Source organism: Nothoprocta perdicaria, unplaced genomic scaffold (assembly GCF_003342845.1).
Source record: "Nothoprocta perdicaria isolate Ctin4 unplaced genomic scaffold, notPer1 scaffold_244, whole genome shotgun sequence".
In the NCBI taxonomy this organism is placed as follows: Eukaryota; Metazoa; Chordata; class Aves; order Tinamiformes; family Tinamidae; genus Nothoprocta; species Nothoprocta perdicaria.
The window spans coordinates 245,373-258,026 of record NW_020455471.1 but is presented as its reverse complement, the minus strand read 5'-3'; the positions used below and the strand labels follow the sequence as shown (position 1 = coordinate 258,026).

General features: G+C 49.6%; 2 protein-coding genes across 2 annotated transcripts in view; one reads left to right on the top strand and one right to left on the bottom strand.

Moving 5' to 3' along the window:
- Nucleotides 1-1,434, top strand: part of TOMM22 (translocase of outer mitochondrial membrane 22) — a 2,307-nt gene extending 873 nt beyond the window's left edge. Inside the window, exons 2-5 of the mRNA XM_026039873.1 lie at nucleotides 4-45; nucleotides 115-233; nucleotides 376-493; nucleotides 982-1,434. Coding sequence (XP_025895658.1) covers nucleotides 4-45; nucleotides 115-233; nucleotides 376-493; nucleotides 982-1,056 — 354 coding nt within the window. The 3' untranslated portion in view covers nucleotides 1,057-1,434. The remainder of the gene's footprint in view (nucleotides 1-3; nucleotides 46-114; nucleotides 234-375; nucleotides 494-981) is intronic.
- Nucleotides 1,435-2,223: 789 nt separating this feature from the next.
- JOSD1 (Josephin domain containing 1) lies at nucleotides 2,224-12,273 on the bottom strand. The gene is made up of 6 exons (XM_026039910.1): nucleotides 12,195-12,273; nucleotides 10,952-11,284; nucleotides 10,395-10,582; nucleotides 6,020-6,148; nucleotides 5,723-5,917; nucleotides 2,224-4,255 (listed from the first exon to the last, which is right to left on the bottom strand). Exons 2-6 carry the CDS (start codon nucleotides 10,985-10,987, stop codon nucleotides 4,156-4,158), a joined length of 648 nt encoding a protein of 215 aa, XP_025895695.1. The 5' UTR covers nucleotides 10,988-11,284; nucleotides 12,195-12,273; the 3' UTR covers nucleotides 2,224-4,155.
- Between the last annotated feature and the right edge of the window lie 381 nt (nucleotides 12,274-12,654).

Genomic DNA, 12,654 nt, shown 5'->3' with positions numbered 1-12,654 from the left:
GAGCTGGAGGACGAGCTGGAGGAGGAGGAGGACGACGACGAGGAGGTAGCGGCGCCGGGCCGGGCGGGGCGGGGGGGCGGCGGGCCGGGCCTCACGCGCTGCCCGCGCCCGCAGCTGGACGAGACGCTGGCGGAGCGGCTGTGGGGCCTCACCGAGATGTTCCCCGAGAGCGTCCGCTCCGCCGCCGGCGCCACCTTCGACCTCTCGCTGTCGGTGGCGCAGAAGATGTACAGGTGAGCGGGGCGGCGGCGGCTCCCCTGCAGCGCGGCCGGGCCGCGGGGCTGGTGCCTCCGCCGAGCCGCATCCCGAGGGGCTTGCTCCTCCTCCTTTCCCGTCTCTCTCTTTTTTTTTTTCCTTCTTCCTTTTCCTTCCCAGGTTCTCCAGGGCAGCTCTGTGGATCGGGACCACCTCCTTCATGATCCTGGTTCTTCCCGTGGTATTTGAGACGGAAAAGCTGCAGATGGAGCAGCAGCAGCAGCTGCAGCAGCGACAGGTGAGGCCGGAGCGCCGGGGCCCTCCCCGGGCCCGGAGCGGCTCCCGGCTGCCCCCCTGGCCCGGGGGATGCCCGCTGCCAATGGAGCTTACGGAGCACAAAACCGGGAAGGGAGTCCCTTCCGATGTGCTGCAGTGCCGTTCATCCCAGATGCTCTGGTTGGGTCCTTCCCCGTGCTGGAGCGAGAGTCTCCCTGTGGGGTTCATGGCAGTGAATCCCGGTGGATTCCCTCCATAGGGAGGAGAGTTCCCGCTGCTGTCAGGAGGTTCATCCCCAACAAATGGAAGTGGAGGCTGAGGGTGCCCCCGTGCTCCTCTGCCTCCTTCCCCTCCTGTGTCTTCCCACTTTGTATCTCCTGCTGTTTCCATCCATGATCCTGTGGATCCGCCAGTAGTGCCGGCTTTGGAGGTGCAGCTCCGTGGCTCTGGGCACGGAGGGCGGCAGGCTGCTCCTCCTGGCAGCCCCTTACCTGGCTGCTTCTCTTACAGATTCTACTAGGGCCCAACACCGGGCTCTCCGGGGGAATGCCAGGGGCCCTGCCTCCCTTTCCTGGAAAAATGTGATTTGCAGAGGCTGCGCTGGATTTGTATCATGTGGGAAGACCTTGAGATTATGATAGATTGAACTGTTGATTTGTTGGGTCAGGGCATTTTTTGTTTGTTTTTATTTTTGGCTGTACTTCGGGACATTGACCTATTCATAACGTGGAGGGAAGCCCCCTCTCCGGACCTGACGATGGCTCCGGCCTGTCTTCGTCCCCCGTAGAAGTCACGAGTCTTTTATTTGATCAGTCTGTCAGAAGCGGTTACAGAGACTTGAAGAGAGGGAGTTTCACTTTGGGACTCCTGTTCACCCAGATAATAATAATAATAAAAAAATCCACCCTGGGGTGCGAGTCAGGCTTCAAGTCATCAATCCGAAGAAAGATCCTTGCTGGCTCCCCCAAAGCCGAAGGACATGAGGGCGAGGAGGAGACGGCAGAGAGGAGGAAGGGCAGCAGGCAGCCGTGCCTGGGGAGCGGAGCCCCGGGGCAGCCGTGGGTGCCCCTGCAGTCACTGCAGTGTYGTGCATGTGCGTGTGGATGTGCGCGTGAGTACCAACAGAGCAGCAGACTGGCTTGGAGATCATCACATCTATGCTGATCTGATGCTTTTTTTTTTTTTTTTTTTTTTATATGAAATAAATTCAACCCGAGTGGTTTGGTTTTACTAGATGTCTGTTAGAGAGGCTCAGCTCCTTTCTTGCCTGGTGGCAGAGTTGGGGAGGGTGGCACCTCTTTCCCAACTCTACCTCCTTCTCAGAGACCAAGTTCCAGTTTTATAACCAAAGAAAAAAATTTATTTTTCCTTTACATACTTTGTTACAGAACAATTCAGTTGAACATACAGAAGTGATAGGACATTTATATGGAAACTTTTTTTTCCATTTTTAATATTTGGTTAAACAAAATACATCTCTGTAAACAAACTCAGACAAGGCTCTACCAAAACCAAACAAGCAAGAAAACGAACACGGGCTTCCCCCCTCCCAAGCCGGGGGCCTGGATTGGTCTGGCCCTCCTCTCTGTCACTGCAGCCCTGCTTCCCAGCGGGATGTGATCATGCAGTTTCCCTTTACCTGAGCAGCTGGATCACAGTAATTTCCCCCACAGGAAAGGTACTGACATACAAGGAGAGGAAAGTAGCCCCAAAGTATTTTAAAACGTAGTTGCATATTGTGCACTGATCCACTGGCTTGCAGTTTTCATGCAAACGGCGTTTCTCCAAAGTGCGCTATTAATCAACATAGAATATGTTGCTTTTGAGATTCATTTTTCTCCTTCCCCTCTTGAAGAAATGGCTTCAAGTCATGAGCAGAAAGCCCACACCCCTTGCACTCGGCTTATAAAGTGTTTAAAAAGGTTACCAGCTGGTATTGGTCATTGGAATGTGTTAAGAAATAGGACTTTTTGTAGAAACGATACGTTTTTAAAACGTAAGAGCCACGTGCCCTTGTCTTCAGGTGGCTGTGCTCAGAACGGTGAGCCGGCGCTCGCTGCATGTCCGCGCGTCAGCACCCGCCATCCCCCTCCTGCGGCCACGGGGCCCCTTTTCTGTGAAAGCCCCGCTGCGGTGGCCTCCCGTTCCGCTGCAGACACCAGCTCGCGTGTTGCTGAGCTTTCAAGGAAGCTGAGAAACAACGCAGTTCAAGCCACCCTGTTTTCAAAAGCTCAAACACCAGTAACACTGTGAACGGAGCAGGATCTCRGCTCCATCGCTCTGCAGGCACTACCAGCTAAAAAGAGAAGACATCAGATGTATGAGGGACAGAACAGCCAGCGAGCTCCAAACACGTGAAATCCATTTGAACTTCAGCACTTCCTCACTCTGCTGCAAAAGGAGTAACTGAGCTAAAGGTCACCCAGGTTACAGGGAAACAGCAGATGGAGACTCCRGTTACAGTCTCCCCATCTAGTCACTTTTCCCAGGAAGGAAAAGAGGAAAAAGTGACACAACGGAATGTTTGTCAGTTACCACAAAGAACCTGGTTCAGCGACTGTGCCAGAGTGTCCCTAATGCCGAGGGACTCGGCTTGGACCCTGTGCATCTCCCACGCTAGCTGCTAGGAGCTATATAAAGGGAGACAGTGCCCATCATAAAGGCTTCCATCCTCAGCTGAGTTTCCTGCAGAACTTGAGCTTCCTTTTGGGGCAGTCTGTGTGACTTTAGCTACCACAGGCTGGACTTCTGGAAAGAGGAGAACAACAGGGAATGAATTCCTCTCAAATCGCGCTCAGTTTTATTCCCTTCTTCAAGCAACCCCTGAGCTACTGGGTAACCATGCAGGAAACCAAGAGAGCATCAGATTTTAAAGGGAGCAAAACCACCCAACACTGCAGAGAAAGCCAAGCAGACTGCAGCCTTTCTCAGCTTGGAAACTCAGTATTCCTCAATTAGCCTGTGCTATTCTTTCCACACTGCTTTTGCCGGCCGCATATTGCCAAACCACTGCTCCACTACGTACGTAAATCCCTGGAGACACTGTGGAAGAATCCTCCAGCTTCCCAAAAAGTTTTTTGAAAGATGACACTGCTTTTGTTATTGTCCTCTARCTCCTGGCGCGAACCACCCCGAAGCAGCAGAGCTGTGCTGAGCATGGTAGATTCCTAGTGTTTCAGAGCGTCCTGAGAGACCCTTTTGAATCGCAAACGTCTTCACTGCTGTTCTAAAGGGAGAGGCTCGTGAAGATGAGGAGGGTGCTTGGCCCTGCGCTTCCCTTGGCCAAACTCCAGCCAGAGCAGCTGGCGGGAGCCGCACAGGGAGCGGTGTCCACACACGGCCTTGCAGGCGTGGGGAGGGGGAGGCCAGCAGGTTCCAGGCACCCCGGCCTCAACGCCCAGGTCTGAAGAGCGCGCTGCGTTCTAGTTCACTTGAGAGCACGCAGCTCATTTGCCTTTGCAATTAAAGTGATTGGCTTCCAGTTTCCTCCACTCTGCCTTTAATTCTCTCCCCGCAACACCTTCCCCAATATCCTATGTCACTATTGCACCAAGAGGGAAGAAGAGAGCCCAACAAAAGCAAGTTCCAGAAGAGAAGACCGGGGGCACCCGTTATCCAGGTTGCAGGACGTTGGGAGTTTGGTGAGGGGGAGGAGCTGTAGTGAGAGGACAGAGTTGCTCCAGGTCACACGTCAGCTCTCCAGCTCTGATGTGCTTCCACCTCCTCCGGCACCACCAGCAGAAGTTCACAGTTCTTTCCTCTCAGCTGGTGTTTCAAAAATTTCCTATGGGAATGAGAAACAGAAATAAACTACTGAACATACAGATCTTTCTTTTTATTTTTCCTCCAACATACAATAAAGACCCYCCCCACACACAGAATTTCAAACTCATGTTTACTAACCATGCAAACACAGGAAATGGGAGAGAATTCCCCTGCGCTTTTAGTTATCTTTCAACAAAGATAAGTGAATTCTAACATTAAATTCTAATGGATGTAAAACACTTCCACCAAGCAAATTTTGGCAGAATGAGATGGACATGACATTAACCTCTTTAACTGAGAGAAAATWATATGGATGTCACTTTCCAGTTTTTCCAAGGACATTTTGTTCTCTTGAGATGACCAAAATAGAATAGAATTTAGAAGTTTGGATCCTTCAGGTCTCCAAGTCAAAGAATCCCACTGCATTACAAAATAATTCCAATCAAACTGGAACACTTGTGAGAAAATCATCATCATTTAGATGTCCTTATCACAAATAGCAGCATCAGCAGCACATGACCTGGGATTTCATTTGGTTCTGCACTGCCTCTTTGCCTCTAAGCCTTTTCCAATAGGAAACTTGGATTATCTTCAATAATTATGCAAGTCAAATGTAAGTTTTCTCCAGTATCTTTCAGCCTAGGCTTCTAAAATTATCTGTAAAGGAAGTCTTTATTGCTGATGAGCAGTGTACCCAGGATAAAATCCCTCAGCAGCTCTGCAGATTAAAGAATTGTACTAATTTATCCCAGAAGCTCATAAACAAGGTTGCATTCACTTTACCAAGACTTTAAGAGCAAGACAAACTCTGCAAATATTGCTCACATGCAACCCCTACATCAGAACAAGTCTGAGACAGCAAAGCTGCTAGTGTAACTTCAGAAAATGAAGGGAAAGAGTTAAATAACAGCTAGAAATAGGTTGCCTTTTACAATCCAAGCAAGTTACATCAGCAATCCTCTGTTAAGATTGAAGGAGAAAGTGGAGTCGAGCAAGAAGTGCACTGTTGGCTTAAACAGGCAAACTCTTCCTAGCAAGTMGCTTTTATTGCTGTCAAGAGTAAGGCTGCACTTCTCATTTGGAAGGATTTTTATTGGTAACAGAGGCACACGCCCCACTAGCCAAGAGGCCAAGGCTTGCTGGTAATCTCTTATCTAACAAAGAGAGGCAGCTCAGCTAGCTATCAGACCTGMCCTCTACATTCATTGCAGTGACAGAGCCAGCCATGTAAAAGGTGAAGTCAGGCTCTGCTAAGCTACTGGCTAAAACATTTCCCTAGTTTTACACAAAAGCGCCTTAAGCTGACAAGGAGGCACTAAAATCTTTCTGCTCCCGTTATTTTTTTCTATTGGAACTCAGCCATAAAGATTTCAAGCACTATCTGTTTAAGGAAAGACTCTCCACTTCCRTCAGGGAAGAATTTGAAGAACGTTAGAATAAAAAGAAAAAAAAGGAAAAAAAAGGATTATATAATCTGTATCTCCACCTGAGCTCACTTTCACCTCCAATCCACTCGGGCATCTTGAGTTTGGAGTCGAGGTTGTAGTAGGTGCCTCCCACCTCCCGGACACAGATCCAGTGCTGTCGCTTGAGGGGGAGCTTCAAGGGACCCCAGCAGAGGCTGGAGGGCAGATTCATGATGAAGCCCATCACATTAGACAGGGCAATGACATTAACATCTCTGAAAGAGCAAAGAAAACGGATAACAGTCAGGTTACATTTCGGCACTTCTGCAGCATCTCTTCCTTGTTTTATGAACAGTGTGCCAGAAGCTTCTCAGTACCTGCGCTTGTCCCACCAAACCGCTTCGTAGCCCTTGGTCTGCAGCGCTGCCATGATGACRTTCACGTCGTAGTTGCCATTCCCCAGCATACTCTTCTTGTGGGGTGTCACCATGGTGTTGGGAGAGAGCCTGCAAAGAGAACAGGGGACTGTCTGCGCAGCCCATATCCCAATTCCATCTCCCTGTCAGATCCAGAACTGGAAGGAGCTAGTTAGATTTATCAATAACTTGGAGGCAGCTTTCAGTTTTTCTGTAATACATGAACTACTCCATTTCCCTCTTATGCCCTCAGGCAGAGAGGCTGAAAGGCCTAAATTATGCATTACGAACAACTTTGATGTATGAAATCCCCACAGATTCTAGCTTTGATGCGAAAGAGACTGCAAAACAGCAAGCTTTCTCCCCTCTGGAACTGGTGCTTCTGAATTAATGCTTCAATTATTTTTTCTTCAATTCATGGTTGTAGTGAACGTCAGTTTGCCATTCAGAATAACAGATACTGCAATTTGAAGAGTTTAATAGTGAGCATCAATCTTTAAGATTGGCTGAGGATCATAAAAGCCAGCATAGCCTGGATGCACAAAGAAGTGGGTATATCCCCCCACCTTCATAAGCCAAACAAGTATTAAGACAAGTATTAAGAATARCTTTCTAAAGTATTACATTACCATTGCTATAAAATAATAAAACCCACTCCTATTGGTAACTTAATAGCTAATCTTATTGCAAATATATCTCCTAAGCTTTCCTTTAGAAGCTTGGCTAGACATCACTTGCATTACYGTAGCTTCTAAAATTCCAGAATCTCAATCTATTTGATTACATTCAAAATATAAGATGGAGCTGCTGTACAGATGTGGATGATGGATGCAAGACAATATAGACACACAACAAAAACTCAGTTATTTGTATTTAGTTTCCTTTTTGAGAGCGGGAAGTGAAGGAGAGGTGAGTTATTAAGGTAAGAAAAAAAGAGAGAGAGAGGGAGAAAAGGCAAGCGGGGTTCTACACCTAAGAAAAACAAGCACAGAGGAGAGGTGGGAGGGTAAAACAGCAGTGACATGCAGTGCCAAACTGAGGAAAGTCAGCCCCAAGATCACTTTGTTTGAGATGCATTCACTGCTCATTTGCTTGGCAAGGGCTCCATTAGTTCTGCCCGTATAAGGTTCAGATGCTTCCCATCGCTTGGGCAGCCATGTTTCACCTGCCTCTTCCTCCTGCACGCTGCCCCTCAAAACTCACCACGTTCCTACACGCTGCCTGCTTGGCCTTCAGCAAACTGCACATCCTRCAAGCAAGTTTTGGTCAGTGCCAATACCTCAGCCCTCTGCGTTCCTCCCCTGACATTTGACAAAAAGAAGAGAGCAAAGTTTTGAGGAGGGAGTTTCAGATCAACAAAGGCAAAAACCAGTACCCAGCTGCATTAGCCAGGAATTTTCTGGCAGGTGAGTAGGCACTGCAGCAAACTTGAGGGGTGCCTTAGCTGCAGAGGGGAAAGGAGCCTGAAACAACAGGGTAAAATACAACACTATTAATATCCTGCTGCTGCCCACTGCTGAGTGAGGCAGAGAACCAGAGATTCCCACCTCCATATCTTAGAAACTTTATTCTACAAAAAAAAAGAGATGCCACTGTACCTTACCAGTGCTTCCAGTACCTCCACAAAGCAAGATCACTGAACTCTCAACTAGGTGTCCAAGAACCCTGCCTCAGGCTATTAACTCTGAGCGCTAGCAAGCTAGAACAAAAGCTTTCTAACCGACAGAGCCCTTTGGGTTGCACAAGCACCCTCTTGTGGCACAGGTCTTTAGAGAAGAGCTTATCTGAGCACTGAAGGAATGCAGTTATCGTTGTTCTTTCCCACAGCTTTCCAGGCCCCAGAGCCATAGAAATGCAGCACGCACGGGCAGCAGTAATAAACTCAAAGAGCTGTTATTTGCGAGCAAACTTTCATCAGGAATTGCCTTAGCACATTTATATTTACAGATGCCTAAATAAAACACACTGTCACCAAGAACAACTGGAGGGATTCTGATCACACAAGAAGCTAAGTGGCCTTCCCAAAATGAATTTCGTACCTAGAGACTAAACTGTGAAAGCAAGACTAGCAAGTTAGACAAAAGCCTGGGCACAGCTTCCCAAGCCAGGAGCTTTTGCCAGCACTTTGTCTTAATGGAATGAGCTCTGACACAGTTGTCTTGCCCAAATGAGGTCTCAACCCACAGACTTAAGGGATGAGCTTTTGTCTGCATGTTCTCAATGTTRCATGGAATTGCAAACAAACCATTTTGCCTCCTGGGAGAGGAGAGGAAAAAAAAAAGGCTAAAGTAACATCAAAAATATTTTTTTTATTAGAGGAAAGAAGGAAAGCTATAAAATCAGAGCAGCGTTTGGGCAAAGTTTTAGCATACATGATGATCAGTCTACATTGGCTTTACACAGTAGGATGCAGCAAAAGGGGAATTAATGATTAAGCAACATAGTTCAATTATTCAAGGGACATGGGCAAAGCTGAGAAAGCTTAAACTTATGTGTGATTCCATTTCCTTCTCCATGCCAAGTTTATACCATGCCYCTCATCATTTTTGTAGCTTACTAAATAAATTTGATAAAAGACTTATCAAGGATTTATTAACACAGAATGAGTCTGTGTTAAGGCAGGAGAGATGCATGGAAAAGTGACATTTAAAGGGCAGCTAAGTCCACCCTAGTCAAAGAACTACATACAAAGCAATCTAAGATGGATGCAATGGATACAGAGGCAAGTGTTTATAGCCCATCCTTTTCTGAGAGGAATTTCTATATTGCTTTCATACTCCTGCAGGTTCAATAAATCCATATACCTTGGGCTAAATGTTAAAGTGGAACAAGCCCAGCWTGGAATAAAGACAAGTTCTTCCTCCCAAGGCAAGAGGTCTGACAAGGTTACCATCCCAATTTTCCCCAGAAGTTTCACTTCAAAGCTGCAAACTAATTCCATCTCACCAAACTGAACGAAAACCAGCTAATTAGACCATCACACTATTTCTGCCACATGAACCAACTTTGTTTGCTTGAGGCCAACAGAAACCCAGTTGTGATTAAGTTTCTGACAACTGCTGCTCTGGAACAAAAACATAGAGTTTTATACTAGACACAGTGCTTTGCGAGAGCTGCAGGCCAGCTCCACTGCATAAACAAAAATTTAATTTACAGTGCTATTGTAAACAGCATTGCAATCTGTTATTTGAAGCTGTCCATCACCACAGTTCTTTTACCAAAGAAAGGAATGCATGTACTTGATGAGTCAAGGACCACTTCCATAGATCCACTGATTTTCAGGAAAGGAGAAGAGGCAAACAGCTTTCAACACATCAATACAGAACAGTGTCACTGCATTTTCTAAGGGTTTGTGAATACTGCAAACTTTCATCCTCGACAGAAAGATCATGATGCCTCATGGCAACAGTTCTGCTACACCTCCTACGTCATAAGCCACAATATGCTGTCAAATGCCAGTAACGTGTACTGAAGTCTAACTTATGTGATAGTTACAGTACCTGCATATAGAGCATCAGAGGAGTCTCCGTTTCATAACTGATTATTTTGCTTCACCAATGAGGATCATAAAAAACTTCAAAGGCATGCCTCATGGCCAGGAGAATTTCCACAGAAGTGCAGAAACAGTGCAGAACATAAACCCTCCACTGACTACATTAGATCGTATACATTTAACTCAACAAAATTCAAGAAGTGTTTTTTTTTCTGACAATGCCACAGAAATTTAGCTACTGAAATTAAGYATAATTTGCCTGAGCACACGTGATCGCACTAGAGGATAAACATAATACTCGAAGAACTTCACTTAATTACTTGAATAAGGAATCACTCATTTGGCAGGGTTTCTAATTTCTTGGAAGTGCCGTGGTACTACATCAAGAGGTTTTATGATGACCCATTACTCTTGCCACTCTTAACTSCCCAGGTCAATACCAAGATACATCATACCTTGGTATGTTACCAAAATAACATACCTACAGCAGGCAGGGGCAAAAACGTGGAAGCCACGTGCAAGATTCATTAAGAGCAGTAAGAATGCAGGTGCTATCACATAAGAGGGCATGCAATAGAGCTCTGTTATCCAAACCTGGAAACCTGAGTAATTTGAAAAACGAATGAGAGAAAGGGACAGGGCAAGGATCTCTGCATGGAAAACAAAACAATAAAGCCACCACATAACACATTTTAAAGACAGAAAGAGCTACGTTCAGTCCAAAGCCTTGATACACTTTGAACACTTCCTTTGCTCTACTCCTCTGTCAAAACAAGATCTGAATAGTGCTCAAGCAACAGAGCCAAGGGGAAGCTAACACTGCCGCTGCTGAGAGCATCCTACCTCTGAAAAATGTCCTGCAGGGTTTCCCTAGTGAAGGCGTTGCTGTCCTGGAAGACATTGTTGAGGGCATGGAGGGCACACAGCTCCCTACGTTGTTTCTCATGGTAAATATGTAGTGGTGGTGGCTGGGGTGGTTCTGGTGAGTCTGATTTAGTCTTGTCACCCTTCCATGGCACGCAACTCATTTTCTCGTAGGGTGGATGAAGAGAAGGTGGTGAGAAATGAAGGAGCCTGAAGTTTCTTCCTCCACAGTCACAAACGCAGCCCACTGCCCCCTCTTGGAGACTAGTGCTGCTTCCAGCTCAGAAACCCTCCTCTTGTGCTTCAGTATATTCTGTAATTGTCTCTGATGGCTGGTTTTAAATATCACTTAGAGATTTGCAACATACTTTCCCTCCCTCCTCCCATACCCCATAAAATGCAGTATTTTCCCTCCCACCCATCCACCCCCAAAGTAAAATGCAGTATTTTCCCTCCCACCCATCCACCCCCAAAGGAAAAAAAAAATATATATATATATATATCAAAAGATATGAATCCCTTTAGTCTCAAGGTACCAGCTGGAACTTGTCACATCGTTCCTTTTCTTCCATCTCCTTTGGTCTATAGCGCTGCTAAAAGGGTATCCAGAGCAGGTAATAAGAAGAAGCCCAGCTCCAAGGTGCCAAAGGGAGGAAGGTGAAGCCAGCTTCTGACGCTGCCTGCGGCACACAGGGACCTTACGGATTTATCGGCTGCATTCCTCCAGTCCTCCGAGGATGACTGAGTCCAGGCAAGAAGACGTCAGCAGCTCGGGAAAGGAAACTGCCTCTTGCTAGGCCACAGAGTCAAAACAAAACAAAACCAAACCGGGTCCTGGCTCCCAATTCTTCACGAGTCACCCTGCGCTTCTGACAAAGGGAGATCTGCGTTAGCAGCGAACGGGGGCGGCCCGGAGCCCGCCGCGGGCACGCGGGCCCGAGCCCCGCGGCCGCCTCGCGCCTCCCCACCGCAGGCCTCCCCTCGCCCGCACCGGCGCGGCAACAGCCCSGCCGGGCAGCCTCCTCCTCGGCAGCCTCCCCCCGTCAGTGCGCTCGCTCACGTCTCCTGCCCTCCCCAGCCGGGCCGCCTTCCCGTTTTTCCTGCGGGAAACCGCCCCTTCCCCCGCATACAACCGCCACGCACCCCCCGCCTCAGGCCCGCAGGGGCTCCCAGGGCGCTGCCGGGCGAGCAGGGGGCACAAGGAGGGGGACAGCAGCCATGGAAGGGGAGCCCCCTCCCCTCGGAAGGGGGGGCAGCGGCCGGAGCACCCCCCGCCGCCACCGACTCACCCGCAGCCCCCGGCGCCCCGCACCAACGGCCGCCCCACACCAACGGCCGCCCCGGCGCGCGCGCATGCGCCGCGGCGCCCCGCTCCCTCGCGCACCCCCCTCCCCTCCCCTCCGCTCCCCTCCCCGCCGCCGCGTGACGTCACCGCTGTCAGCTTGGGGGCGGGAAGGGGAAAGGTGGCATTACTACTATTATTGTTGTTATTATTGTTGCTGCTGTTATTATTACTTTCCCCACCGCAAGGCCCGCGGCGAAGCTCGGTGACCACAGACACCGGGGGAAAGCAGCGGGCTGGGCGCGCGGGCAGCAGCCCCTCGGGCCCAGCTGGACGTGACGCCCCGCAGCGCGACGGGTCCCAGCTCTGCCGCGAACGCGCTGCCTAGGCCGGGGCCAAGGCAGTTTCCCCGGGCTTCAGTTTCCCCTGGGCTCCCGCCTGTTTAATTAACGAGGGCGTCCTGCGATAAACCCGGCGGGGTGACTGAAGTGGTTTACCGCCTGATGAATAAACATAAGCCCTTCCTCCTCCTGCTTCCTGCCGAACTGGAAGCCGCGGTGGCTCGCGGGCGGGTACGTGACCCGGCTGCGTCCTCCGGCAGGGCGCGCGTGCCCGTGGCGACCGGCCCTCCCGCCGGCCCGCGAGGCCGACAAGCCCAAGCCCCTCAGCGGGGACTGAAGCCTCGCGGCGACGGACTGCCCGTTCCGCCGGGATCCGGGATTGAGCCCCCCACGGGCCCGCCCAGCACGGCGGCAGCTCCGGGAAGCGTCCGCGCCTTCCCCGCCGAGCCCCGGCCCAGGCAGCCGGGCCCAGCGCCCGCCAGGCCCCGCGGAGCTCGGCCGCGCGTTCTCCTCACGCCATTGGCTCACACAGATGTCCATGAAAAAAAAGCTTCTTTCTTATTGGCCACTGGGGAAGCGTGCCCGCCTACAAGGGCACGCCCAGCCCACCCTGGAC